At 54.6% G+C, this 26,446-nt stretch overlaps 1 protein-coding gene across 1 annotated transcript in view; it reads left to right on the top strand.

Moving 5' to 3' along the window:
- The window catches only part of LOC144934411 (reversion-inducing cysteine-rich protein with Kazal motifs-like), a 50,904-nt gene extending 25,152 nt beyond the window's left edge, over positions 1-25,752 (top strand). Inside the window, exons 8-21 of the mRNA XM_078860142.1 lie at positions 1,054-1,251; positions 2,290-2,596; positions 5,166-5,345; positions 6,687-6,899; positions 8,390-8,526; positions 12,392-12,577; positions 13,802-13,990; positions 14,604-14,726; positions 15,795-15,966; positions 16,435-16,630; positions 19,148-19,364; positions 20,061-20,134; positions 21,174-21,329; positions 22,591-25,752. Coding sequence (XP_078716268.1) covers positions 1,054-1,251; positions 2,290-2,596; positions 5,166-5,345; positions 6,687-6,899; positions 8,390-8,526; positions 12,392-12,577; positions 13,802-13,990; positions 14,604-14,726; positions 15,795-15,966; positions 16,435-16,630; positions 19,148-19,364; positions 20,061-20,134; positions 21,174-21,329; positions 22,591-22,818 — 2,576 coding nt within the window. The 3' untranslated portion in view covers positions 22,819-25,752. The remainder of the gene's footprint in view (positions 1-1,053; positions 1,252-2,289; positions 2,597-5,165; positions 5,346-6,686; positions 6,900-8,389; positions 8,527-12,391; positions 12,578-13,801; positions 13,991-14,603; positions 14,727-15,794; positions 15,967-16,434; positions 16,631-19,147; positions 19,365-20,060; positions 20,135-21,173; positions 21,330-22,590) is intronic.
- The last annotated feature ends 694 nt before the right edge of the window (positions 25,753-26,446 follow it).

Genomic DNA, 26,446 nt, shown 5'->3' with positions numbered 1-26,446 from the left:
ATCGCGTTATTTATAAATGTGTCGTAACCCTCCACCACCCGACACGGCCAATCAGTAAAAAAGTGTCACGTTGACAAAAGACAAATAGTTCACTGCTTTAGCCCACCGGTGTGTTGAAGCGTGGAACCACAACATTTACAATTTGAGTACGACGTTTCGCTGGTAATTGCATCCAGCATCATCGGGCAATTCGCCAGAATGGTGAGGCTCTGCTGTGTCTCCCGTTCTTATATAGAGCAGCAGCAGGGTGACGTCATCATTAACTCATTAACTCATCAGGTGCAAAGATTTGAGGGGGGGTTATTGTAATGATATACTTGATTAGTAATAAGGCTATTGTTAGATGCGAGTTGATTATTAATGTAGCACACATTCCAAATGATTACTAATCTACAACTCGCATCGTAACAATAGCCTTATTACTAATCAAGTATATCATTACAATAACCCCCCCTCAAATCTTTGCACCTGATGAGTTAATGAGTTAATGCTGACGTCACCCTGCTGCTGCTCTATATAAGAACGGGAGACACAGCAGAGCCTCACCATTTTGGCGAATTGCCCGATGATGCTGGATGCAATTACCAGCGAAACGTCGTACTCAAATTGTAAATGTTGTGGTTCCACGCTTCAACACACCGGTGGGCTAAAGCAGTGAACTATTTGTCTTTTGTCAACGTGACACTTTTTTACTGATTGGCCGTGTCGGGTGGTGGAGGGTTACGACACATTTATAAATAACGCGATCTAAACCCAAAAATCGTTGATTATGAACAATATTGGTCGCGAAAGCCTACGTGTTAAACTGATTATTAGAGCATGTTTGTTTGCAAGTTCACCACAAGTACGTGTGGTTATTGCAGACTTGATTCCTTCAGAAAGGTGTATAGATGATGTTTGAACATCTTAACACCTGTTTTATTGCCAGAAATGGTAAAAGCTATTCTTATTGTTTCATTATTAGCTGTGTTTGTGAGAGCTGAGAGTAAGCTTTTGAGTGATCGCGCACGCGCGCGTGTGTGTCTTTGCCTTTGCACACCGGCCGCCGTGCAGTGGGCTCGCTGTGCTGCGGCCACGCCGGGCGGCACACCAACTGCCGCGAGTTCTGCACGGCCGTGTTCCGCTCGGACGCGCCGCCCACCCCGGGGCAGATCCGCTCCGTCGAGAGCTACTGCGCCACCGTGAGCGTCGCCGTCGTGGACTGCGTCGACAACTACACGCGGTCCTACCCCTCGCGCAACCCCGTCGACAGTGAGTGTCGCTCGCCGGGAGCGCTCGTTGTCAGCGGCGGTTCCTTCCCTTCGCCGGTTTCCTGCAGTTCGTCGCCCGCGAGGGGTGAGGGCGCGAGGACGACATTGCGCTCCGCAGACTGGCCCCGCAGATGCACGCCTTCCTGCGCCGACCTCGCGTCGGGAGTAGCGCGCCGTGCCGAGAGAGCGTGGGGTCTCGTTTCTCCGGAGCTGAGAGGCTACTGGGAGAAGCTGGACCCTCGGTGAAGGGTCAACAGGCAGCACACATCATGGAAATATCCATCACTCGTCAGGCTGTCAGTCAGTTGACACGTTTATTTTTGAGTTCACGAGTGGATAAATGCTCGGCGTTCAAGGAAGCTGGGAGGGGCAGTGGTTCAATACGCTACAGGAAGTGCTTCATCAAGGAAATCGATTTTCTTCATCTCCAGAATGCGAGACGTCCTTCCCATCCTCCCCCCTGTGCTCGCCATGTTTTGAGAGCTGTCACGCCGCTGCTACACCGCCTGACATCTCCGATAACATTCTAGCGGAGAGCTGAAGCGCCGAGGCGCTTACGCCCGAGGGCGGGCCCTGGGGAAGGTGCCGGGGCTCGCCGCAGGCAGAAATCTGCCAGGCTTCGCACTCCAGCGAACTCGCGCATGCACCAGCTGTCTCGCCAACGTGTCCCAAAGGGCTCGCAAGGCGCGCGAGCGTGCACGCGCGCGGTTTTGAGTAAGACGTCAGTGTTCTTCTTGGGGCGCATCTTGGCGGCGCTATCATCTGGCGATGATGACGGAGAACTCTGTCCCAAGACGAAGGCGCATTCGATAGCTACGCCGATCAGCGGCGTGGCTATCGAGTGCGCAGGCCTGTGCAGCTTCGCCGAGATCCGCATCCCAGAAGGGCCGAGATGCCTGGCCGTGGAAATGGGGGTAGGGGGGGAGAATTAGACGGGGGGTGACATAAATTAATTGTTTGCACCAGGGCCCACGCCAACCACGCTACTCCGCTTTCACTCGTCCGTGCTGCACACTTCCCCTCTGCCCGCGTGCGCCAGGCCTGCACTGTTGCGAGCGAGCGGGCGACGCGGCGTGCGAGGCGTCGTGCCGCAGCGTCCTGCACACCATGGCCTCGGAGCAGGAAATGGTGGAGGGCCTCATCGCCGGCTGCGGCCGCCAGCCGCTGCCGCAGGACCCGCTGTGGCAGTGCTTCCTGGAGGGCGCCCACGTGGAGTCCGGGGCCGGCGCGGGGCCCGGCGGGTCGCGCCGTGCCGGGGGCGCCGTCTCGGACGTGGGGTCGTCTCCCACGGGGCTCGACGGCGCCAAGCTGCAGTGCTGCTCGCGCGCCACTTCCCCCCTGTGCAGGTGCTCGCGCTCATCCACGCAGCCCGGAGGCAGCCTGAGACATGGGCCTGAGGTGGGGGGGAGATGATAGAGGGCCATTTGGAATATCAACATGCATTGATGTTGACTCACAGTGTAAGGGTAAGTACCCGGGTTCAAGAAATGAGGGTAATAAATTATCTCCAATTAAATAGGGGATGGAATCAAATGCCATTTATGTGCCGTTCGCCATGCGTTGATGGTGCAGTGTGGCCTGTGAGCGCTGTGGAGACAAGGGTTGGTGGATCATACACACATTTTTAGAATCTCCCTTCTCGTGGACGTCGAGCTGTACCATGGCTCGCCAGAAGAGGGCAGTACAGCAAATGTTCCACCTGTGTGGGATATAGTGTTTCCCCCCTCGCACGCGTGGCGTTTCTTTGGGTGCTCGAAGTTTCCCCCGACATGTAAACACACTATAATTGGCTGAAAACACCTTTACATATAGAGGATTGCAGAGCTTGTGCAATTGTTGGTGCCGGCTCACCGCGTGGCTGCCTTGCCGCTTGTCTGTGGCTCCTAGCGCCCCGTTCTCTCTCGCAGCGTTACGAGTTCGGCATCATGAGCGGTGCAAGAAGAACATCATCATCACAAGGCCTTAGATGTGTTAGATGTGACCAGCTAGTAAATAACATCTCCATGGAAACGTTGTAAAATATATTAATATTTCAGTGTCACCTGCAGAGCTTCACGTGCAAAAATAAATCCTCCAAGAAATACTTTCCGAGACGATGGCCCTCGTATCGATCGTAGTAGCTTTGCGCAACGAGAAAGATCGAGAGAGAGCAGCGCTTCCCAACCGGGGGTACGCGGACCCCTGGTGGTTTGCGAGGCTACTGCAGGGGGTATTCTGCCAAAAGTAGAAAAAATTAACCCGTAAAAACAAAGTTTTTCACTATAAATCCTTTATATGCGTGGCGGCCTAGAGTTCTCTCGTCCTCTGGCTTGAGATGGCTGCCACTTATGGGTCAGATGATTGCCTGCCACCATTAAGCAATTGGTAATTAAATATAATTTTTTTTTTCCTAAAAAGTGTAAAATTTTGGGAAAAAAATTTCACGGAAATAAATTGTCACGCACAACGAGTCTGTGTGCAAAATGTCAGCTCGATTGGATCACGGGAAGTGGGTTAAAAACGACTGAAAGATTTGCACGGTCGTAAGCGCGCAAGCAAGCAAGTGAACTTAATATAAAGGATTTAAAAAATAATGTCACGTCCTCACCGAGGAAATGTACAAATCTGTCTGTCGCCTGATGATGCTGGTTGTAATTACTGGCGAAACGTCGAACTGGAATTGTAAATGCTGTTGGTTTGCTCTCCAGCACGCCGGTGTGCTGATTTTGTAATGAATTGGCACGTTTTGTTTATGTGACAAACCTTACTAATTGGCTGTGTCGGGAGGTGGCAGGTTTAATGACACGTTTATATTACGCAATCTAACCCAAAACATCTTTTACGGATTGTGAAATGTATAATTACAAAAAAATTAATATAGTTTATAAAACCCACTACTATAATTTATTCTGCAAGTATGCTTATATCGCATTATTTTTAGTTTTTGTTTTTATGTTTGGTCTGTGGCGCCCAGTGTGTGACGTGAACACGTTACACAACAGCCTAACATAACTTTCGTGTGACAACTCTGTAAAGCTGTCTTCACACAAAAGTGTCCGACTGGCTTCTGGCTACGTGTTGGCTCTGAGTACCCAGGACTGTCCCGACAAGGCACTGAAGTACATGATGCCTTTTTGCATAAGTTTGTGATAGTGTATTTTCAAAGTGCCGAAGTGAACCGGATGTGGAAATCTATTTAAGGCTAAAACTGTAATCGCTCCAACCTGACATCCTGCCTTTAAAGTCAGCGAAACAGCGGCAGCCATCTCATTGAGTAAGTTACTCAATATAAACACGTTCTTGCACACGGACTGCTATGCTCCGCAGATACATTTGTTGAGGTAATGAATAACAATTTCACAATTTAAGGTGTGTACATGACACATGATTACCGCCTGCATATACATTTTTTTTTATTACATTAGGTTTCCATATTTAGCGGAGTGTTAAAAAAACAACTGGTAGTAGCGTGTCGTGAAAGGTTGGGAACCCGCTGGTTTAGAGCACAATGCGTGTCCACTTTGGTCCCATGCGCTTCAAGGCCAGCAGGTGGCAGCCCGACTCTGATGTTGGACGTCCGAATTGAGAAGACGCGGAGAGACAATTGCGGCACATTCACCACAGTCGTCGTGCCCGTCTCCAACTCGATACCGTTCACACGCAGACGATCGCACACCCCGGGGTCGCACCTCGAACCCATTCACATCCTGGAGCGCATCTCAAACCTCCTCCCACGGGCTGCACCTCACCGGGACACGCCGGGAATTTGTATCGCCTCCGAACACCGGCAACACGGGCACCACTCCATTCCTCCTCCTTCGGAAAGTCTCGTGCCTCGCCCTGGACGGATGCGCGAACGATAACGAGCGCGTTCACCCTTATCCTGCCCCGTGCCGCCGTCCCTCCTCTCCCCCCGTGTGCGCCCCCCGGTCGCAGAGAGCTGTGCGTCGGGCTGTTCAGCACGAGCTGGGGCAGCGCCCAGCGCTGGCAGGAGTTTGAGCGCGAGTGCGAGTACCGGGAGCAGGAGGCGCCCATGAAGGGCTGCCTGGCCGACGTGCACGAGCCGTGCCAACTCGGCTGCAAGGACCTCTCCTACTGCACCAACTTCAATAACAGGTACGGGCCCAGGTGACACCGCGGGTGCCGATGGCCACCCGTGGCCCCGTTGTCTGGGTCACCAATCGACGCATCCACCTTGCCGCCGACTCCCTCAGTCGTGGTGTCGTTACTGTTACTACTACTGCCTAAACTTGTTTACCCTGCAAAGCCACGCTGAGCCTCAAGACTCGTTGTGAGGTGGGCCCTGACAAAAAAAAATGTTGCAGTAGGGTGGCGGCGATTGTTTACTTTGTGTTTCTCAAATCTACGTTTCCCAATGAAGTAATTTTTGTTGAGGCGTTTTCGAATAATGATTCAAATTCGGCAAATGGCTCGCTCTCCTTCCGAGCGACAACGTGGGATCTTTAACGTCCGTTGCGATTGAAAACCTCTGCAACAAGTGGCGAAGGTGCGAGTGCTCGGCCCTGTCCCCAATCGCCCGTGGCATCGTTTGTCAAATTGACGTAGGAGACCTTCAGTCACGTGTCTCTCTATCACCTGGGTCCTCGTTGGGCTAACAGCGCCGTGTTCCTATGACTTGCCAATAGCGCCAAATGACTACTGCTGCTGGTGCAATCGCCCGCACCCCTGAGACAAATGGCTATGAGGGAGCATGGATACTTTGCTCTTTAGCAAGTGCTCGAAGCGGGCACCTGTTCAGGCTATCATGGCACACACCACCACCCCCGTTCTCCTTTGTCTCGTCAGTGCCGATGTTTGCACACCACAGCAGGTTCCTATTCAAGGCTCAGGTGACCTAGGAGAAGCCCAGGACAGGTTCAGATATCACTTGTCAGTGTTATCATCAATGCCAGGATCGGAAGGCAATATGTGAACGACTATGCTCCCGCTCCTCTACGATTACGGTTGGCACGGCACACGAGGTGGTCTGGCGCCGGCAGCGCCGCGGTCGGCTGACCCAACCGAACGAATCTGTGCTCGCACGCGGTCTCACTTGCTCTGTCACTTGCTCTCTCACTTACTCTCTCACACTCGCTCAAGCCCTTTTGGCTAAGAGTTCTATATTTGAAGTTTTCGTGACTGCAAGGATCCATACTCTTTGGTTCTTTCGGTAAAGTCACGTAGGTGAAATAATAAATATAAAAAACATGTAGTTTATTTAACTTTATTTTTTATTATTTTTATTATTATTATTATTATTATTTTTATTTTCACATACGTGACTTTACCGAAAGAACCAAAGAGTATCAAGTGGAGTATCTGTTCTAATCAGCTTAATATCTCTCTCTCTCTCTCCCTCTCTCACACTCTCTGTCACGCGGTCTCACACTCTCTGTCACGCGGTCTCACACTCTCTCTCTCACGCTCGCTCTCTCTCACTCGCTCGTGTGCCGCCAGGCCCACGGAGCTGTTCCGCAGCTGCAACGCGCAGGCGGACCAGGGCGCACTCAACGACATGCGCCTGTGGGAGCACGGCGCGATCAGCATGCCCTTCCTGAGCATCCCTGTGCGGGATGTGCGCCGCTGCCGGCCCGAGGCGTGGAAGGCGATCGCGTGCGTGCTGCAGGTCAAGCCGTGCCACGGCGCCACGCCCAGCCCCATCATCTGCAGGTGTGCCCCCCGCCAATGCCTGGGTTGCCACCTTGTCCCACATTTCCCCCACGATCGTCTGCTCTTTCTAAGAAGCCGTGTTGGGAAATCTGTGAGTCTTCCCGGCGCACTACAGTCCAGAGTTTTATGGCAGTGGTGTTATAATAATATGACACCACTCAAGACAATGCATCGATGTGTAGTTCACCCCTCTGCTGGTGTTGTGAGATATTCCATGATATGTCCCGGGTTTTTTGTCTTTGTGCCACCCATGCACGATTACCGGCGCGTCAACAACATTACTCTCCGATTGAACCAAAACAATGAGCTCATTGGATGGGCTCTGCCTCTCTGAGGCAGTTGCGTGGGCAGATTATTCCGGCTCTAGAAACCAAACACAATTACAGGGGTGCAGCCTCTTCCTATCACAACAACAACAATCGTTGCAGCAGAGCTCCGTTCTCTGGAAAGCTTCCATCCCTGCTGCCTCCATCCCCACCACCCCTCCACCTCGACCAACTTGCCCCCCCCCCCCACTGCCTCCCTCCCTTCGTGAAGCCCATCCCGGTGGTCACACAAGTTCCGCGCAGGCGCAATGGTAATGCAAGTAGCACGTGCAGGGCAGCCCCACACCGGCGGGCGGGCACGCGCACGGATTGTGTGCACGCGCACGCTCGTGTCCCCTGCCGCCTGCCCCGCCGAGCGGCTGCCTTGAGCCGCCGGCCGATGAGCAGGTGGAAAGGGGACACGAGGAGTCCACGGGCCCGTCGCGAGAAGCGGCTCGGCGAGGAGGCGCCGAGTGCGGTTTGACTCCGCGAAGCCGCCCACGCATGAGCTGGGCTCCTCGGGGGAACGACCCCCCCCCCCCGCCGCCGTCTTCTCCCCCACCCCTAACACCGCCAGTTTCATAAATACTTAACGCTTGGCATTTTCACCAATGAACAAAAAAACTCCTCATTAATAATGCACAGAGTAAATATTACACTTTTTTGTGTGTGCCTTCCTTATTCCTATTGTTCTCCGCTAACCCCCTCCCCACGGCTCTGCTCACCCACAGTCACCTCCCCCTTCGTAATCCCTCGTCTGGCCATTAATAATGCACTCTGTAAAGATCCGAGCAACTGTAATTTGTTTTTGTATCTGTGGGTTTTTAGTTTTCTTTATTGTTGGGTGAAATTACTGCTAATTTCAACTCGCGGCTCCCCCTGTGGGCTTCCTCATCAACCCCCCCACTCTCCCTCATAAACCCCCCCACTGTCACTCATCACTCGCTTTCGTCGACCCCCACTCCCCCTCATCGTCCTCTGCTCTCTCTCATCACCCCCCCCGCTCTCCCTCGTCGACCCCTGCTCTCCCGCATCATTCCCCTCTCTCCCTCCCTGACCCCCGTTCTCCATCATCATCTTCCCAGCTCTCCCTCATTCACCCCCCACCTGTCCCCCTCATTAACCCTCCACTCTCCCTCATCGTCCCCCCCGCCCTGCGTGCGGTTGCTCTCCGCGTGGGCGCAGGTCGGACTGCGTGGACATCCTGCAGCAGTGCGGGGATAGCAGCCGCTTCTCCGAGGGCCAGACGGCGGAAGGGATCTGCGAGGCGCTGTCCCCCTCCGACGACGCGGACGCATGCATCCCGCTCTCCCGCTACCTCGGTGGGCCCCGCAACCCACTCGCCGCCTCGCGCCCCGCGGTTCGCCCCCCGGGGTGATTTTCGAGAGATCGTCGTCAGAAAAGCGTCGAGCACGTGCGGCCGCGGCGACGGCGTTTGGCACGGCCTCGGGTCGTCGCCGTGTGACCCGCTATTTCTGACGCGATTGGACGTTGCCATCCCAATTACACCGTGGGAGTGGAGCAACAATCAAATAATTCCTGATTTGGGCAACTAATTTCTTATTTTCTTTACACGGTCTTTAGAATTATAACCTTTATTTACACTGGAGAAATCCGATGAGCTATTCAGCTCTTTTTCACAAGGGAAAACGTGGAGTGGGAACGAATTGCAATCTTATCTCTCCATAAAATCATTCCACACCCAGCGCACCACTTCCAGTGTGCCGCTCGCGATGGCTGTGGCCCACCAGTTGATGTGCCTCCCGCGGTGGACCAGCCACCTGGAAATATATCCGGTGAGAAATTAAGCCCCGGCCACTGACATTTCGCCGGCAGCGATTGCCCCTGAAGTTGCACTCGGTGCGTCGTGGCGTCTCAGTTTCAGTTTTTAGTTTCGTTTATTAGGTGTAGCCCTGTGAGCCATGCGGCTCTTGACTCGGGTGCAACCGCAACAAACAAAAACATGAACAAAGAACATCTTAAAGTGACTACGCGCAACAGGCCGCGATGGGGACTTCAAACCCCACAGCTGCTCCCACTGGGGTGCATACCTGGCAATCCCTTCTCAGTGCTGCCTAGCTTATTGCAGGCCAATTCAGATCTTAGTGGTCACCCTCGTGCCCTTATAAATCTCGACGTTCATCCTGCAAAGTCCCATCGCAAAGGGAGAAACACAAACAAACATACGACACAAAAAAACCCACATTATTTTTTTGTGGCCCGTATTGAAACGGCTGTACGCCGTATGGACCTGAAAACTCAATTTCCCTGCACAAGAACACGTGGCATTATACACCGCGTGGGTTGACAGCTATGGGGGGGGGGCCGTCACAGACACGGCGCGTGACGTCGCGCGCCGTCTCCCTGGCAACGTGTACCCGGAGTAATATAATTATATACCCACGTCACGAACAGGTGCGCCGCGTTAGCTGTGGGCAAACATAACGAGTGGGGGGCGGGGGGGTGATCTGTCAATAGATAGCAGTCGACTCATCACACCCTGTGTGTAGAGTATACACAATGCACATTGCACACACGGAGGGCACAAAAGTTGGGGGCGGCGGGGGGGGGGTAGCTGTCCCCCACCGCTAAGCAAAGACAAAGATCCCCGGCATAGCCTTAACAGACGATTGGGGCAAGTACTGTGAGCGAGCACCTATGAAGGTGGGTGGCCAGCACCATTCCTGGCCTCGTTTTTCTCCCCGGTGCTGATGTTTAGAACTAGGGGGAGGCCCAGGACCGGTTCAAATATTCTCCACCCTTATCGGTTGTGAACGGAAAATCGACCGCGGGTCGCTGGGTTCGTAACGCAATGCACTAACAACCGCACAACCGCACCCCCCACTGCACACCCACACGAACGATATACACACACACACGCGTGTGACACGTACAGCATTCACCTATAAACACAAGACAAAGATCCCCCGTACTGCCTTAATAGACTGTAGGTGCAAGTGCAGTTAGCGAGCACCTATGAAGGCCAGAACGGCACACGAGGGGGTGAGTGGCCAGCACCACACCCAACCGCCTTTGTCTCCCGAGTGGCGATGTTTACACACCGCACCAGGTACTAATTTGAGGCCGAGTCGACCTAGGGGGAGGCTAGGGACCGGTTCAGATAATCGTCACTGATGTTGGCCGTGAGCGGGAATCGACCTCGGGTCGCCAGGTTCGTAGCGCAGGGCGCTAACCGCTACACTACCGTACAACACGCACACGCTCACACGCACACACGCTCACACAAACACACGCTCACACAAACACACGCTCACACACACACACGCTCACACACACACACGCTCACACACACACACACGCCCTTTCCTAAGATGCAAGGCCGTAGCCATGGAGTCAACAGTGGGGGGGACCAAATCTCCCTGGGGCCCCCCCCCCAGAAAAAATTATCTAAATTTTAAAACGAATTTCCTGCCTAAAATATTAAAACATTCACTAACACATAGGATGGACTTTTTTTTTTACAATAATGTCTAATAGTGTATTGAATTACATTTATGTTATGGGATTAATAAAGTACAACCATAACCACAATCAAATAAACATGAATCTATTTTATAGCAATATATTGGGGGGCATTTTGAGCATATTTGAATATTGGGGGGGGATGTGTCCCCCCCCCAAATATATATTATAATTACGGCCTTGCTAAGATATCACTCTCCTGGTTGCCCTTGTGGATGGCCGTGCGGACAGGTGTCGGGGAGGTGGTGGTGCTCCCGTGCGTGTGTTTGCCTGCGACACAGTAACGCTCGCTCCGATTACCGCGCCTCTCTGCGTGAGCCTCACCTCTTTGCACAAGCGGATCAGGCCGGGGGTGGTGGTGGGGGGGGAACAGCAAACAGTGACATCTGGCGCCCTGCGCACTCGGAGAGCCATTTGTGCGATCCTTACGCAGGGCACACGACAGAACTCACTCGGGCCCTTTGTCAATCCACCGCTGGATGAGGGAACTCCCCACACCGTACGTACGGCTCGCTTTGGGGTTCATCCGTCGCACTTCGCACTGCTCAGTGCGGGGTTGGTGACGGTTGTGGCGGCATTGACCTCTGCTGCCCACAACGGCTGCCCAGCAACAGCAGCCTATAGCACCTGTTTTGAGTATTGTGGGCAGCCCCTCCAAGCACTAGCTCAAGCTTGCCGGGCTTCCACGTTTCGGGCGGTTTGGTCATTGGCTGCCCAAATGTTTAATTAATTCGTGGACAATTTTGCTGTCACGTTGTGCCGCAAGTGGCGGCTGTGCACATCCATAATTGTGTGTGTGAATGTGTGTGGGTCACGCGTTGCTGCCGCCGCTACGTCCGTGCGTGGGTGTGCGTGCGCGCGATTGCTAATATCGGGAGGACAGCGTAAACCGTGGTGCCCGGCCCTCTCCGCGCGACCTCCGTGTTTGTCAGGAAATGAGAGTTGAGCCGCGCGAGAGCCAGGCCGAAGCTGATGGGTGGAGAGCGTCACGCTAGGCATGCGGCGCTTAGCGTGTTGCTCACCACCACCACCGCGATCGGGACACGAGGGGGGGGGGGGAGGTTATTGCCACGAGACGGAGCGCGTTCCCGGCCCCATGCGTGTCTCCGAGTCAGCCCTTTGCTGCACATTTCTGTTTATTTAAACAAAATTCTCGGATAACAAAAATATTACTATGATGATGATCATTTCGACTTGTAGCGTGCCGCCGTCGCACACCGTTATCGCTCGCTCTCGATCAGAGATAGAGAGAACGACTTGGAGGCGCGTGAAGGATCCACAGACGAGCGGAAGGCAGCAGCTATACGGCTGACCCGGCACCAAAGATTGCCTGAGCTCTGTGGTTCTCTATATATTAAGATGGTTTGAGCCAATTAAAGAGTATTCACACGTGGGAGGAAACCGGAGCACCCAGAGAAAACCCACCTATGTGAGGGAGCAACACTCTATCCCACACAGATGGAACAGGTGGAGTCCATATTTTTGCCGTACCGCTTTCTGGCGAACCACCTCGACGCCCATGGGAATGGAGTTTCACGACATTTGCGTGGTGATCCGCCACAAGAATGAGTTGTTGTCCTCACCCCACACCTCTGATGTGCACGGTTGGCTACGTATGGCATGAAATAAGTTCAACATACATACACACGGGTATTTTTCCAGAGTCCGTTTTGTTAAATTTGCTATGTTATTTCCGCTTCGAAGGAGTTGGCGGCTCAGGGACTGACGGTTCGGGGCCGCCCAGGGATGGGGACAACAATGAGCTCGGTGGCTCCGACGAGGTGGTCCATCCGTGCAACCCCAGCCCCTGCCCCGGCAATCAGTTGTGCGAGGTCAACCGGCGGGGCTGCTCCCCCGGGGTCGACTGCCTGCCCTACGTGTGCGCACCCGGTGAGCCTCGCGCTCGCATCCACAGCCCAACATCGCACTGCTCCACCCAGCAGTGCTGCCCCCTGTCACCTGCACTGCTCCACCTGCCATTGCCTCACCCGGCAGTGCTGCCCTCTGTAGCCTTCATTGCTCCATCCTTCATTGCTCCACCCAACACTGCTCCATCCTGCACTGCTCCACTCAGGCACTGCACTATCCTGCAGTGCTGCCCTCTGTCGTTTACACTGCTTCGCCTTCCAGTGCTGCACCCTACACTGCTCCACCCAGCACTGCTCCACCCTACACTGCTCCCACCCTACATTGCTCCACCCTACACTGCGCCACACTGCACTGCCCCACCCTGCACTACTGCACACTGCAGTGCTGCCCTCTGTAGCCTGGCTGAGCTGTAGCCTCTCTATACCACTCTACCCGATAGCAATCCAGGCTGCACTACAGCCCTTTGTATATGATGTTCTTATGTATGTAGAGGGGGTGGAGCAGTGGCACAGTGGTTAGGACGCCACGCCATGCTCCTGGAAACCTGAATTAAATTACCGGAACGAATAATATCAGTGGCGGGTGCTATCTGAACTGGTCTGGGGACGCCCTCCCCTTACCAAGTTGCACGGACTAGTGTGGTGAAGTATTAAAACGATTAACTAATTTTAATTTAACCAGGTAAAGCCCACTGAGCTATAGAGCCCTTGTTCAGAAGCGACCTGGCCACAATTGATAGCTCAACGAAGTGGCTTCTTACATGGCAATTTATAGTAGCCAGATACCCGAAACGCATCTTTGTAAATGTGGAGGGTAAAACTGGAGAAAAATCGATACGAACATGCAAACTCCAAATACATAGGCGTCAGGGTTTGGATAAAACCCACGATCTCCTGTATACCAGGCGAGGTAGTTAACACCTCGCCACCGTGGCACCCTTGACTGGCACAGCTGTAAATTTAAATGTAATTAAACCGATACATGTGCATTTGTTATTACTTCTACTACTATTCTTATTACTACACTTGTTTACACAGGGGAGCCTCACTGAGTCTCAAGTGCCTTGTCAGGAGGGTCCTGCAGGTTTTCACAGTAGGGGCACAATGCTGCCGCTATTTGTACCATCACAATCGAGTCATTCGCAGGCAACCTCTCAGTGTTGGGGGTGTTTGCCCGACGGCGCCAGCGAGGGTTACGTTGGCCATAGTCTGAGGGCGCCGTCTCCGCTGTGTGACCGCGGGCCAGGCTGCAAGCTGGGCGAGGCGTCCGACTTCCTGGTGCGTCGCGGCAGCGTGGCGCGCGTGCCCGTGGCCTCGGGCGAGGCCGGCTGCTACCGGCTGTGCGAGTGCGGCGAGGGCGGGCGGCTCGAGAACTGCAAGGAGATGCCGTGCATCGACAGCCAGCGCTCCTGCATCGTGGGCGGCAAGCGCGAGGGTAACGCCGTGCGGGGGTGGGGGTCGGTAGAGCGAGCTTGACGGCGATGCGAGCTGTGTTCTTCAGTTCGTCGCACTTTGACGACAGCGACGTTCAGGTGTCCGGTACTTGGGGTAGGCGGCCAAGTCCCAACTGATGCAACCCTGCGAGCGTGGTCTTGTTTAAAGTGGGGTGGAGTACGACCCGGTCAACAAACGTTCAACAATGTTAAGCGCTTGATAACAGGATTGGCAACGTTTTGAACTTCCTTTGTCTGTGGTGCATTCTGCTCCAGCTCTCACCCCGCTGTGTATACGCAAAGAGGCTACGACGCCCATTGATAATTATTGGAATACATTTTATATATTGTGTTCAGTCCCCTCAAACTATCTGTCGCGGATAACATATATATTTCAAATGAAGCTTGCAAGTGACTGAGCAAATTTTGTCATGGTGATGAGCGTTCACGGAACTAGTCTACTCCGCTGGTGTCGCGCATCGTGCCGACATTCACCTGCGGGGGCCACGCCTCGAGCAGCCGCTCCAGCAGCTGCAGCCCTGCGGCTTGAGGTGGCGCGTGCGAGATCCTGACAGTGGCCGCTGTGTATGCCGACCCCCCCCCCCTCCACCGTAGCCCACGGCAGCCACTTCCACGTGGACTGCAACGTGTGCGCATGCTACGCGGGGCGGCTCACCTGCTCGCAGCGGCAGTGCTTTGGCGTGGCGAGCAGCGAGGAGGACCGGCGGCGCTACACGGGTGCGCACGCACAAGCATGCGAGGGACGAACGAATGCGGACGCACAAACATGCACACATGCCCGGCGATTGCCAGTGTGGCATGCCCGGAAGCGTGGCCCTGAGCCGTGCCGGCCACCGCAACGTGCACACGCAGAGCTCCATGAACGTTTACTTACAAAAATTACGAACCAAAATTGAAATTATTAAATAGAATGAATGTGAAATATGGATGTCAGTCTTTGCTCAGGAGAGGGGTTCCCTACAGCTCCCTCTCGTGGAAGTCCTTCTCCCAGCAGGCTTTTGATATTGATGCTAAAGCGCTACAAATGAGTAGCATATGGCATTTTAATGCCACGTTTGGCTCACAAGTGCCAGCCTAAAACAAAAAATAAAAAATAGCAAAATATTTTTCACCCACCACCCCACGAACAAAGATTGATATCTCCTATATAGCATTAACAGATTACAGCAAGGGCTGTTCGTAAGCCCCAATGAAAGCCAGCACGGTACACACTGGGGTGGGTGTCCAGCATCATGCTCAGCCGGCTTTGTCTTCTCCATAGTGATAATTTTACATCACACCAAGTACTCATCTGAGGCTGAGTCGCCCTAGGGGTGGCCCAGGAATGGTTCAGATAATCATTACTGATGTTGACCATGGGCTGAAATGGAACTTGGGTTGCTGAGTTTGTAGCATAGCACGCTAACCGCTCCCTACTAAGATGCACACAAAGAACAAGACACGTGTATGTTTGCACTTCTGTGCGATGATTAGAGTATGGGTGATTAGGTGTGTGCGTACGTGCAATAGTGGCGCAGGGGGTAGCACACTGCGTAACATGCTCTGTCATCTGTGTTTGAATCCTGGCAATGGCTAATATTAGGAGTGGCAAGTGGCGTCTGAGCTTATCCCAGGCCTCTCCTAGGTCAAATCAGCCTCAGCTAATTTCCCGGTGTGTACATCAGCAATGGGGAGACAGTGGCACCGGGCGTGCATGAACAGTTCCTCACTGCCCCGACGGTCTCGACGTCTGAACGAGCGATCCTTGCCTGCCGTTCTGCTGGCGCGTGTACGTGCGTCACGCAGGCCTGCCGTGTCACTGCGTCGACCAGTTCGTCCCCGTGTGCGCGGCGACGGGCCGCACGTTCCCCAGTGCGTGCGTGGCGCGCTGTGCGGGCCTGCTCGACAGCCAGTTCGAGTACGGGACCTGCGCCTCCCGCGACCCCTGCCTGGGCAACCCCTGCGGCTCCCGACAAAGGTGCGCGCTCGCGACCCCGCCGAGCCGGGGCACGCCGGCCCGTCCAGAATGGGACCCTGAAATAACTAATCGAGATAACGCGTGTGTATACGTGTATGTGTGCGTGTGTATACGTGTATGTGTGTCTGTCCCGTGAACTCCTGCCAGTTAGCCATCAACCGCTTCACATGGTCTTCAAGTGCACCTAGTCTGGAACAAGCGCTGTGGTGATGTCACCGCCACTTAGTGGCAAATGGCGGCTGTTGTTGATGTGCGCTGGTGGCATAGTGTGCAGCGCAGATGGCGCATCTGCCAATCATCTCGGTTAACCCATAACACATTGGTCTGTCCACCATAACCTCATTCATAGTCCACCTAGCTTTGCACGAGTGCTCCGGTGATGTAACCATCACTTGCTGGTGACTGGCTGTCGTTGCTCGCACCGTGCGTGCATGCGCGCTGCCTGGCGGCATTTGGCGTTCGAGGCAGGTGCATCCCGAGGCGGCGCGTCTGCTTGACCTCCCTGGAGCCGTTTGGCTGCAAGCAGTTTGAGTGCCTGCACGGGCAGCTGGCATGCGAGGCCGCCTCATCGGAGTCGGCGTGCGACACCGCCGACCCGGAGCACCCGTTGCTGTGCTCGCTGTACGGACGCGGGAAGACGCTGCCCTACGTCGGGCCCTGCCAGGTAAGCGCCCCGTCGTCGGTTCCTCTGGAAAAACAAGGGGGCACGAACGACGGCCGTTGCTGTTGCGCTGCGCTGAGGGTCGGGGGTCGTGCAGCCGTGCCGACTTGCATTGCTTAATTGAAGGGCCGTGTGCTAATAATTCCCCCCAGACGGGGGATTATTAGCACGGTTGATTACGTACAGTGCGGAAGAAGTTCAACATACACACATACATGGTCGTTTCATAAACGACTAATGGGCCTGCACACAATGAATGGCTAGATATTCGGGATTTAGAGACATTGTCTTCAGAGTTAAAGACGGCAATAGAGGCATTATTTTGATTGTCAAGTGGAGTACGTGGGCCTGGCCGTGACGTGGGCCTGGCCGTGACATGTCATCAGAAAGGACGACGGCCGGCAGTCAAGACTAACGACGGAGTGGTGGCCAAAGGGGTTAACGCTGCTGAGTCTGTGTCCACCATGGAGCAATGAAATCGGCTCATCTGTAGGTGCCAGATGGATTGTTACATCGAACAGAGCCGTGAGGGATGGCGACGGCTCAGGGAGGCCTTACTCACACTGAGAACAAAGGATTTTTATTGAACCCGAGAAGCCCGTGGGCTGGGCAGTTCATTTGGAAGCCACGCACTCATTACACGGAGGCATAGCCAGTCGCTCATCTGTTACTGTTTACACCAATTGACCTTTGCCCTCTGGGTCTGGTTGAGATCGCGGGGCGGCAGGGCACGGAGCATAAAAAAGGCACCACCTCCGGGCCGGCCCCGTTGTACCCGCTGACGACACGTGTGCCGTGTTTGCTGTTTTGTTGGTGTGTGCACAGCTGCGGTGAGCTGCGAGTGTCATACCAGACAACACACCTGTCTCTCTCCACAGCGGGGGCTCGAGTTGCCAGTTCGTCATCGCAAGGCCTTTTGAGACTCGTTAAAAACAGAGCTTTGTGATATTATCTCCCTCTGTGACACCTTCAACTTGCGTGCGTCTGTTTGTATTGGGTGTTTGTCTTCGTATTGAAATAAATATTACGTTACGTAACGCGATAGACCTCTGGTACTACGTCCTAAATCAGCATTTGATTTGAGCCACCCTGACCCCTCCAAAATTGGCCACTTCCACGCGTCTGCGTTAGCCACCATGGTACAACGTGACATTTTCAACCGAAACAAAAGAAACATGAAGCAGACGAGGTGGGGGGGGGGCATTGTCTCGTAAATATGCGCCGCCTTAAATGATGTATGCAGCTGTCGGTGAGAGAAACCGCAGTGGTGGACAGGTGTGGCCGGGTATAATTCGTTTACGGGGGGGGGAGGGGGAATTGTGATTCTTTTTAGGTCCCGAGCTCAGGTGAGGGTGGACACGGAAAATCTGCCCAGCCGCCGGTGCTCTCCAGATGCACTCCGCGGTGCTAAAAGTGCCACGGCCTCGCTAATCGTCGATTTCCCCCCCCCCCCACAAGCTCAGTTTTCTTTCCTCTGCCGTTCGCTCTCCCCTACCGGCGAATTCGCTTGGCCCAGAAGGAGCGCGGGATGAACCGCGGCGGCCTAAAGTGCGGCAAAACAGACACCAATTAAGCATCTGCTCTTAGGGGGGGCTAATGGAGCCCAGATCAAATAATGCGAGGGCTGCGTGCGCGTGTCTGCTGTGGGCTGGCGGTCGCATGCGCAGGGCTGGCTCGCACGCGTGCAGGGATGGCTCGCACGCGCGCAGGGCTGGCTCGCACGCAAACCCTCAATTATTCAAACCCCCACCTGCACGACGACGCAACCAGCCAGTAAATATTTTATTGACGCACAAACATCCGAGATAATTTTCAGGTCAAATGCCCTAGGATTCTACTACTTTATCCCACTTTTGGGCGCATCCGTCAGGAAAAAAACGATTTCCTTCTCTTGGGATGGGCTCCGCCGGCATGGGTTGTGCCGTGCGGTTTGGCATGGAGTAACATATCACTGACACATCGTGTGCCTGCGTGTGATTCCGCACAAACGACGCGGCTGGTGTTTTTTTTCTCTGCTTTTTTTCCCCCTACATTTTTATTCCAATTGTGCTTTAGGTATATTTCTCAGGGCAGTGCAAGCCATAATGTTATGGATTGGCCCACGGAAGCAGATACCACAGAGCTAACCTCTGAAGTCACTTCCAGTCACTACTGGTTCATTCAAAGGCAGGCCGTACTGTGCCATCCACTGCGCCACAGAGAGTAATGTCTGTAATTCTTGGAGATAATTTTTTTACCAAATTCGGTACAGGACCACACTTAAAGCAACGGCTGTTGTGCAGTTATTGGTGACGGCGCTGAGACAATCAACTCACCACGCTTGAGGACATCTGGTCAATTCTCGTGCCGCGGCTGCCCAGATTAAAATGCAGGATCTGAGCGCTCTGACCTCTAACCCTCCAGGCGACCGCTCGATCCTGCCGCGCTGGTTCATTATTAATAATACGAGAGCCGCTTCTTTGGCGTCCCATCGCAGCGGTTCACAGGCGGCCGTTCGTTGCGCGCGTTCACTCTCCACAGAGGGCGTGCAGGCTGCCCGGCCAGTCGGTGTGCGGGCACGACGGGGAGACGTACACCAGCGTGTGTGCCGCCCACTCGGCTCGCGTGGCCGTCGACTACATGGGGCCCTGTCGAGCCGTGGGGCTCCTCCCACGGCACGGCGCCGCCACTCCCGAGTGCGACCCCGTGACCTGCCCACCGCTTCCCGTCGCCGGCTGCCAGCCCGTTACTCCGCCAGGTGGGCCGGGCCCGTCAGCACAAAGCCTGCGCGCGGTCACACGATCGCTGGCCGTGACACCCGTCCCGATGTTTCATTAATCATGCGCGGAGGCCATTGTCAGCAGCCGGCTCCTCAGCCTTCCCACTGCTCCTCCTCCTCCTCCAGAGGGCCTGCGGTGTGTAAATTATGAATTATGAAAAGCGCTGTTCAATATTGTATCCTGCCTGTAAGGTGAACACTTCAGGTAATGGAAGTCGCGCCACGAAAACAGTTTCTCTTGTTCCATGGATCTATTCCTTTGGTATGTACCTCGAGCTGTTGAACACGAGTTTTACATAATTACAGCCTTCTTTTGACAACACCGCAGCGTCACTCGCATGCGTTTTAATAGATGCAGCGGTGTTGTAAGGACGCTGTGATGGGGCGAACGTCTGGGACTTTTTAAGTGCTCTCTCTCATTAACCAAGCTTGAAACTCATGTCAGCCAGCCCAGGGCACGCAGCCCGAGTGTATTAACTGATCGTCTTCTAAAACACGTGAACCGTTTGTTTTATTGAGTTGCTTTGAGACCGGTTCTAGAGAAACCACCATTGGTAAGGATCTGAGAACGCTGTCACCACACACGGGGCTCGCTCTCCGCATCGTCCACGCCGCCCACCTGTGTGGACAAACGCGGGGCCGGCTCACCCTCCTGACCTGTGCCCGTGCCTCCAGGTGCTTGCTGCCCGCTGTGTGCCGGCATGTTGAGGATCCTGTGGAGCATGGAGCAGCTGGACATGCTGGCAAGGGTAGGCGCTATCATCGGCACTCACGAACACCCGTCACCATCGCAGTGATCCACGTCTGCAACAAGCACAATACGTGTATTATGTAATCATCATCATCATCATCTACAGCCTTGATATATTAATTGCTGGATGTCCCCGAGCCATCCCATCTCTCACTGTCCCGCAATTTCACAATCCACCTGGCCAGCTGCAGAGGAGCTGACATTTGTCGCTCCTTCTGTGCGAGTTTCCTCCCTTGGCTTCCGCCTGCCGTAGCCTTGCCCACCGGCCGTGACCCATCTTGGTGACGTGTCCTGCCCGAGCCCACCTTTTTCAAGGCACCACGGTGGCGAGATATTGACTACCTCACCTAGTATACAGGAGGTTGTGGGTTGGATCCCGACCCTGACGTATGCATATTTGGAGTGTGCAACGTTCTCTGCGTGGTCGCGTGGATTCTTCTCCGAGTATTTGGCTGCTATACATTTTCCATGTAATAAACCGCTGCACTGGGCTATCATTTGTGACCAGGTTGCTTCTGAAAAAAAGCTATATAGCTCAGTGGGCCTTTCCTGGTAAAATAAAAAAAATTGTTTAGTTAAAATAATTGAGTTCAAAACGTATGATGTAAACATGTCTGAGACGATACCTGCGTTTACACTTGAATTTTTTTTTAATCAGCGACAAATTTCTTGGCAGTGTATCCTTTAAAATGTTGGCAAGGCCAGAGTCGGCGGCTCGCCAGGGTAGTGTGGTTTTGAGACATCTTGTCGACTTGTGAACCTGGCTCGTCGGTGGCGTCCCGCGGCTAGCGTGGAGGCCCTGGTGCAAAGAATGCAACGGAGCCCCTGTCCAGTTCCCCCCGTTCTTCGTAGCCCAGCACCTGGGCCCTTCTGGCCTGTGGGCCCCTGTGTAGTCATACCGCCTGCACGCTCTACAGCTACCTGCCGCGACCCACGCATTTCCCTTATGCAGTCACACGCCCGAGCGAGCGTCGTGCCAGCGGCGAGACGTGACGTCGGGACGCCATGACATTGTCGTCTTGCGCGTGACCCTGCAGGTGTCGGGAAGGGGCGCCATCAGTCAGCAGGACGTCGTCACCGCCCTGCGCAGCCACGTCTCGGTGCCGCAGTGCGATGCCTTTGGCTTCCTGAGCATCGAGAACGACCTCGTGCTGCTGGTGCTGCCCGTCGACCAGCAGCCCACTGCGCTGCAGGTGCGTCTGTGTGTGTCTGCGTCTGTGGGGGGAGCAGTGGCACAGCAGTTAGCGCACTGTGCTCTCTAACCCGGAGGCCCGAGTTCGATTGCCACTAATGGCCGATAATGGTGGCGAATGTTTGAACCAGTCATGGTCCTTCCCTAGGTCATCTGAGCCCTAAATGAGTACCTGGTGGGGTGTGTAAACATCACCACTCCGGGATTCAAAGGTGGCCGGACGTCACCTTGTCTTGTGAGGCAGTGGTTAGAACACTGATCTGCTAAGCTAGCACACAGTTTTATGCCCAGACGTGGCTAACATCAGTTGGAACATGGTGTCTAAACTTGTCTTGGGCCTTCTCTAGGTCAACTCGGTTTACATGCTATACTGCTTAACCATCAGCATTGTCAAGACAAAGGTGGTTATGTTAGGTGCTTGCCACACCACCGCCCCATTGTATGCCATGTTGGCCTTAATAGGTGCTCACTAACAGCACTTACCTCAATAGTCTGTAAGGCGTCTGTGTGTGTGGACCTGCCTACATTTGACCACAAGTTATTTACAAAAGCTTTAATCATTTCCAAAGTTGCCCATCACTGACCATTCATGATACTAATAATAATTGCATCCCTTAGTCAATCCACTGCTGGATGAGACCTCTTTTCCTAAGCACATTGGCCAGTGTAGGTTGGTGAAGGGCACTGGACTGGTTCAGATGCCACTCACCACTGCTGTTTGCCATGTTCAGGAATCAGGCTCATGTCACCGGGTTCAGAGTTTAGTGCATGAACCACTTTGCCACGACTGCCGCCCGTTCATTGCCATGGTTAAAATATGGGCACAAAAAACCCGGGAGCATAAATTATTCAGGATGTAAAGCAACGATCAACACTCGCGTTGTTATTTAAATGTATTCCATGACATGCTCGCGTTTATCAAATTGCTGCATAAACATGGGAATCAAATCTAGGACTGTCTGAGTACATGGAATGCATATTTGGCTGGGATTCATATTGACAATGAAGTGTGGTCCGTTCACACCTGAGATCTGATTTATCCGTCAGCGGCCTAGCTGTCAAATGTGCAGGGCGATACAACTGCATGAGGGCCCACGGGGGCTAGCGGGGCCCAGCTGCTGGGCTACGCAGCGGGTTGGGCAAAATTGGACAAGGGGGGTCGCATTTCGTTCATCTTTGCGCCACGGTACAAACCGGCGGTGGAGTTGGCGGCTGCTGTGAATGAACGCCGATGGAACGCCGTGCCCGTCGCTCGCGCGCAGATCGAGGCGTGCAGCAAGGAGGCGGAGAAGATCGGAGCGCTCGTCAACTCGGGCAGCCCCGTGCTCGTGTCGCACACGCCGCTCTCGGCGCTCCTCGCCGCCCAAGTCCTCGTCTCCACGGGCTGCCCCTCCGCCGCTCCTCCGCGCACGCCCCCCCCGGGCCGGCTCACCCTCCTGCTGGCCGCCCTGCTGCTGGCGGCGACGCTCCGGCTCGTCGCACCGCCGTGAGAGCGCGGGGAGCCCAGGGCCGCGAAGGGAGCGACGTGGGAGCGAAGGGAGTGGCGTGGGAGTGGAGGGAGCGGGAACCGCGAAGCACTGTTACTCGGTCTCAGGGAGTTGTGCACGGTGGGGGGGAGTGGGGGAGTGGGGGGGAGTGCGGGGCCAGCGACAGCGTCGTCCTCGGGAGCGGAGTCGCGCCGTCGTCCTTCGTCGCAAGTGTCCGCTCGTGCAGGAGCGCCGTCTCACGGGGCGAGGTGTGGCCCGGTGACGCCACACGCCGTGAGCGGGCGTCGCCTCGCGTGACCCCGAGAAGATGAACCAAATGAACGACGCGTGATCCTTCGCCCTGTTCATGGCCACGGGACTCGGGGCTTCGCACAGCGTCGGAGGCTCCGCAGCCGATGTCCGGATGTGCCGCCCTCGAGGGGGAACCCCGTCGGGTCACGCGCACGGGGACGTGGCTTGTGGAGCTCTCCCCCTGACGTCATCCGCCTGGGTTGCTTTTGCCCGGCGGGGTCAGGGGTCCCCCGCGGAATCGCCGCCGGGGCGGTCACAGGCGGTCGCGGGCGTTCTCATTGTTTAAAAAAACGCAACGCGGCCACGGCGTCTCTGCCGTGGGAGCGTCATCAACGCTCCGATCGAGACGGCTGTCTCGTGGATCCCTGCCACCTGTCGCGCGGCGTCGCTGTCCCCAGCCTGAGCACTCGGCGGTGGAAGGAGTTGTTTGCCAAATGACTTTCCTGTTTTTCGTGTGAATGCCCGTCTCGTGTGAGTGAGGTGAGCCCGTGCGATGTGTTTATTTTAAAGGACGCTCTATTTTTGTAAGACGCACGTAATGGCCTTGGCTCTGAGGCAGCGGAGGTGGCACGCACCGTGACCCCAGCCTGGATGCATCGTGGCTTTCACATCCTCAGTGCTTTACCGTGCTGTTGTTGCTGTTGTTGGGTGAGAGACACGTGTAAAGGAGTATTTTTAAATACCAAACAAAAAGATAATCTAATATTTTAAGTATTTTATTTCTATATTAGACGTGTACATTACATGGTCCGTCGTGAGAAGAGAGCGAGGCTGAGACGCAAACTCTATGCACGAGGTGTCGACGCCTTCCCTTTGCTCCGCGCCACAGAATCCCCTTCGCTAACTCCACTCCTTCCCTTAACTGCCGAGTAGAGAGGGGGAGACGGGCTCCCATCCCACACTGACGGAGCCCCATCGCACGGGCCACAGAAGCTGGCATCCTTTCAGTGGCAGATCGTAGCCGGCATGGGCCCAACCCAGAAACGCGGCCTTCCCCCCTTTCCAATGTCCCACATCTTCGACTCAATAGCTACACAATGGGCGATCCGGTGGGGGGTCGCGCATATTCCGCCCAGGATGGAAAGTCGCACCCCGTCAGGTTTGGTGGACGGAGGCGGCTGGGCAGATGCAAGGGGAAGGCGAGCGCAGGGTCATGACAATCGGGAGCTGCTGGTGCGGAGCGGTGCCCGCCCGCACCGCTAGCTCCTGTGTCTGCATTGTGCAAGTGCCGTGTTCGTCCTGTGTGTGTGTGTACCTGCACGCGTGCGTGCGTATGCGCGCGTGCGCGTGTTAGCCATCGCGTGTTCATTGTGAGGAACAATCATGCGTGTGTGTATTTATCCGCCTTTCGGCAAGGGGCGAGGTGCCTCCTGCCTCCACCCCCACTACTCCCACGGGGCTGTGGGCACGGCGTTCCGGGTCAAGGTCACCCTAACCCCTGACTGACCCATTGTGGAGTCGGGGTCAGGGAGGAAAGATGCGTAACAGGAACACCGACGAGAGCAGGACGGGCGCTGGACGACACCTGTTGTAGTGTGCGTGTGCTTTGCGAGGTGTGTCTGTGTGTCAGTGTGTAGGCCTGTGTGTGTGAGAACGTTATTATGAATGTGTGTGTGTGTGTTTGTACGTGTACGTGGGGTGCGGTGGCCCAGTGGTTAGCGCGTTGTGCTACGAACCCGGCGACCCAAGTTCAATTCCTGCTCACGGCCTACACCAGTGACGATTATTTGAACCAGTCCTGGGCCTCCCCTAGGTTGAGCCAGCCTCAAATGAGTACCTGGTGTGGTGTGTAAACATCGCCTAAAAAGCGGCCGGGCGTGGTGCTGGCCACACACCCCCTCATGTGCCGTGCCGGCCTTCATTGGTGGTCGCTAAAAGCACTTGCCCCTAAAGTCTGTCAAGGCTATACTGGGGATCTTTGTCTTTTGTAAGTGGGTCGCAGGAGTGTAGATGTTTGCGCGCTGCGCTACGAACCCGGAGATTTGAGTTCGATCCGACTCGCTGCCGACACCAGTGACGATTATGTGAACCGATAATTGGTCTCCCCTAGGTCGACTCAGACTTAAATGAGTATCTGACGCGCTGTGTAAACATCACCCGTAGGGAGACAAAGGCGGCCGGGCGTGGTGCTGGCCACCCACCCCCTCGTGAGCCATGTCGGTCTGCATAGGTGCTCGCTAACAGCACTTGCCCCAACAGTCTGTTAAGGCTACATAATATGCCTGTGTGTGCGTGTGTGCGTGGGAGTTAGTGTTTTGCGTGTGTGCGTGGGAGTTAGTGTTTTGCGTGTGTGCGTGAGTCTGCGCATGTTAGTGCGCGCGTCCAGGCTGCGCAGTTCTGGCAGAGGGACCAGACCCGGAACGCATCTCGAGGCGCCTCGCCCTGCCCCTCGTCGTCAGTATTAAACTGTCAGGGAGTCCCAATGGTTATTCCGACAACCTACCACGTTGTGTATCACGTTGTGTATCGTATATATATATTTTCTATCCGAGTTCTATTTAAAACAAAAAAGTGTTACTTTACATTTCCCGGTCTCGTCTCGCCGCAGCGATGCCGATTAGGCCTGGGTACGCTTTGATGATGATGATAATAATCTCCTGTAATTTTATTTCACATTTGCACAATAAAATGTACACGCATTTATCTTTCTCTTCTGCCTCCATTGGCAATCGCCCTTTTCTCGCGGTCTCGTCCCCGACGTCGCGAATGTAGTCGCGACTCTGCCGTGCGTGCACGATCGCGACTGTGCTCACGAGTTTTTTGTTCGCGATTAATGACGATTACGGTGATGGTGATGATCCGCCGTTAAGTCTCCGAATCAACGCAGAGCAAGCACGGATCGCGCCGTCCAGCTGATGTTGCCCATCGCGGGATGAGATAACGGGGAGTGGCGTGTCGCGCCGTGAATGCGTGGTCTGTCATTGGGAGGGGGCTGCTCTTTCACTGTGGTGGAGGAAGGCTGGGACGCTGTGGTTCTGTTGCGGCTGTTACGCAGCTCGCGAACGTGAAATTTGCATCAACCTGGCCCGGGCAGTCGCACCACGGGGCCAGATTCCAGCTCTCTTGATGAATCGACACACGGATCACATGTTTCTGTATCGTTTGTATAAGTTTTGTATTAGTCGCCAAATACACGTAAACAAAGAACCCGTATTACATGAACACAATGATATATTAACATTGACTGGTTTATGAAATTACATTTTGTGCATTGCAACCTTCGTTCAAGCGAAGTAAAAAAAATAAAACCTTGGCCGGTTTTGACAACGAGCCTCATCAGCGGGGTTTAGCCAGCCCAGTGGCGGTCCGTGGCTCTCATCCACCACGGGGTTCTTCTTCC

This window comes from Lampetra fluviatilis, chromosome 10 (assembly GCF_964198595.1).
Source record: "Lampetra fluviatilis chromosome 10, kcLamFluv1.1, whole genome shotgun sequence".
NCBI lineage: Eukaryota > Metazoa > Chordata > Hyperoartia > Petromyzontiformes > Petromyzontidae > Lampetra > Lampetra fluviatilis.
The sequence above is the reverse complement of the archived record's forward strand: the minus strand, read 5'-3'. Positions and strand labels throughout refer to the sequence as shown.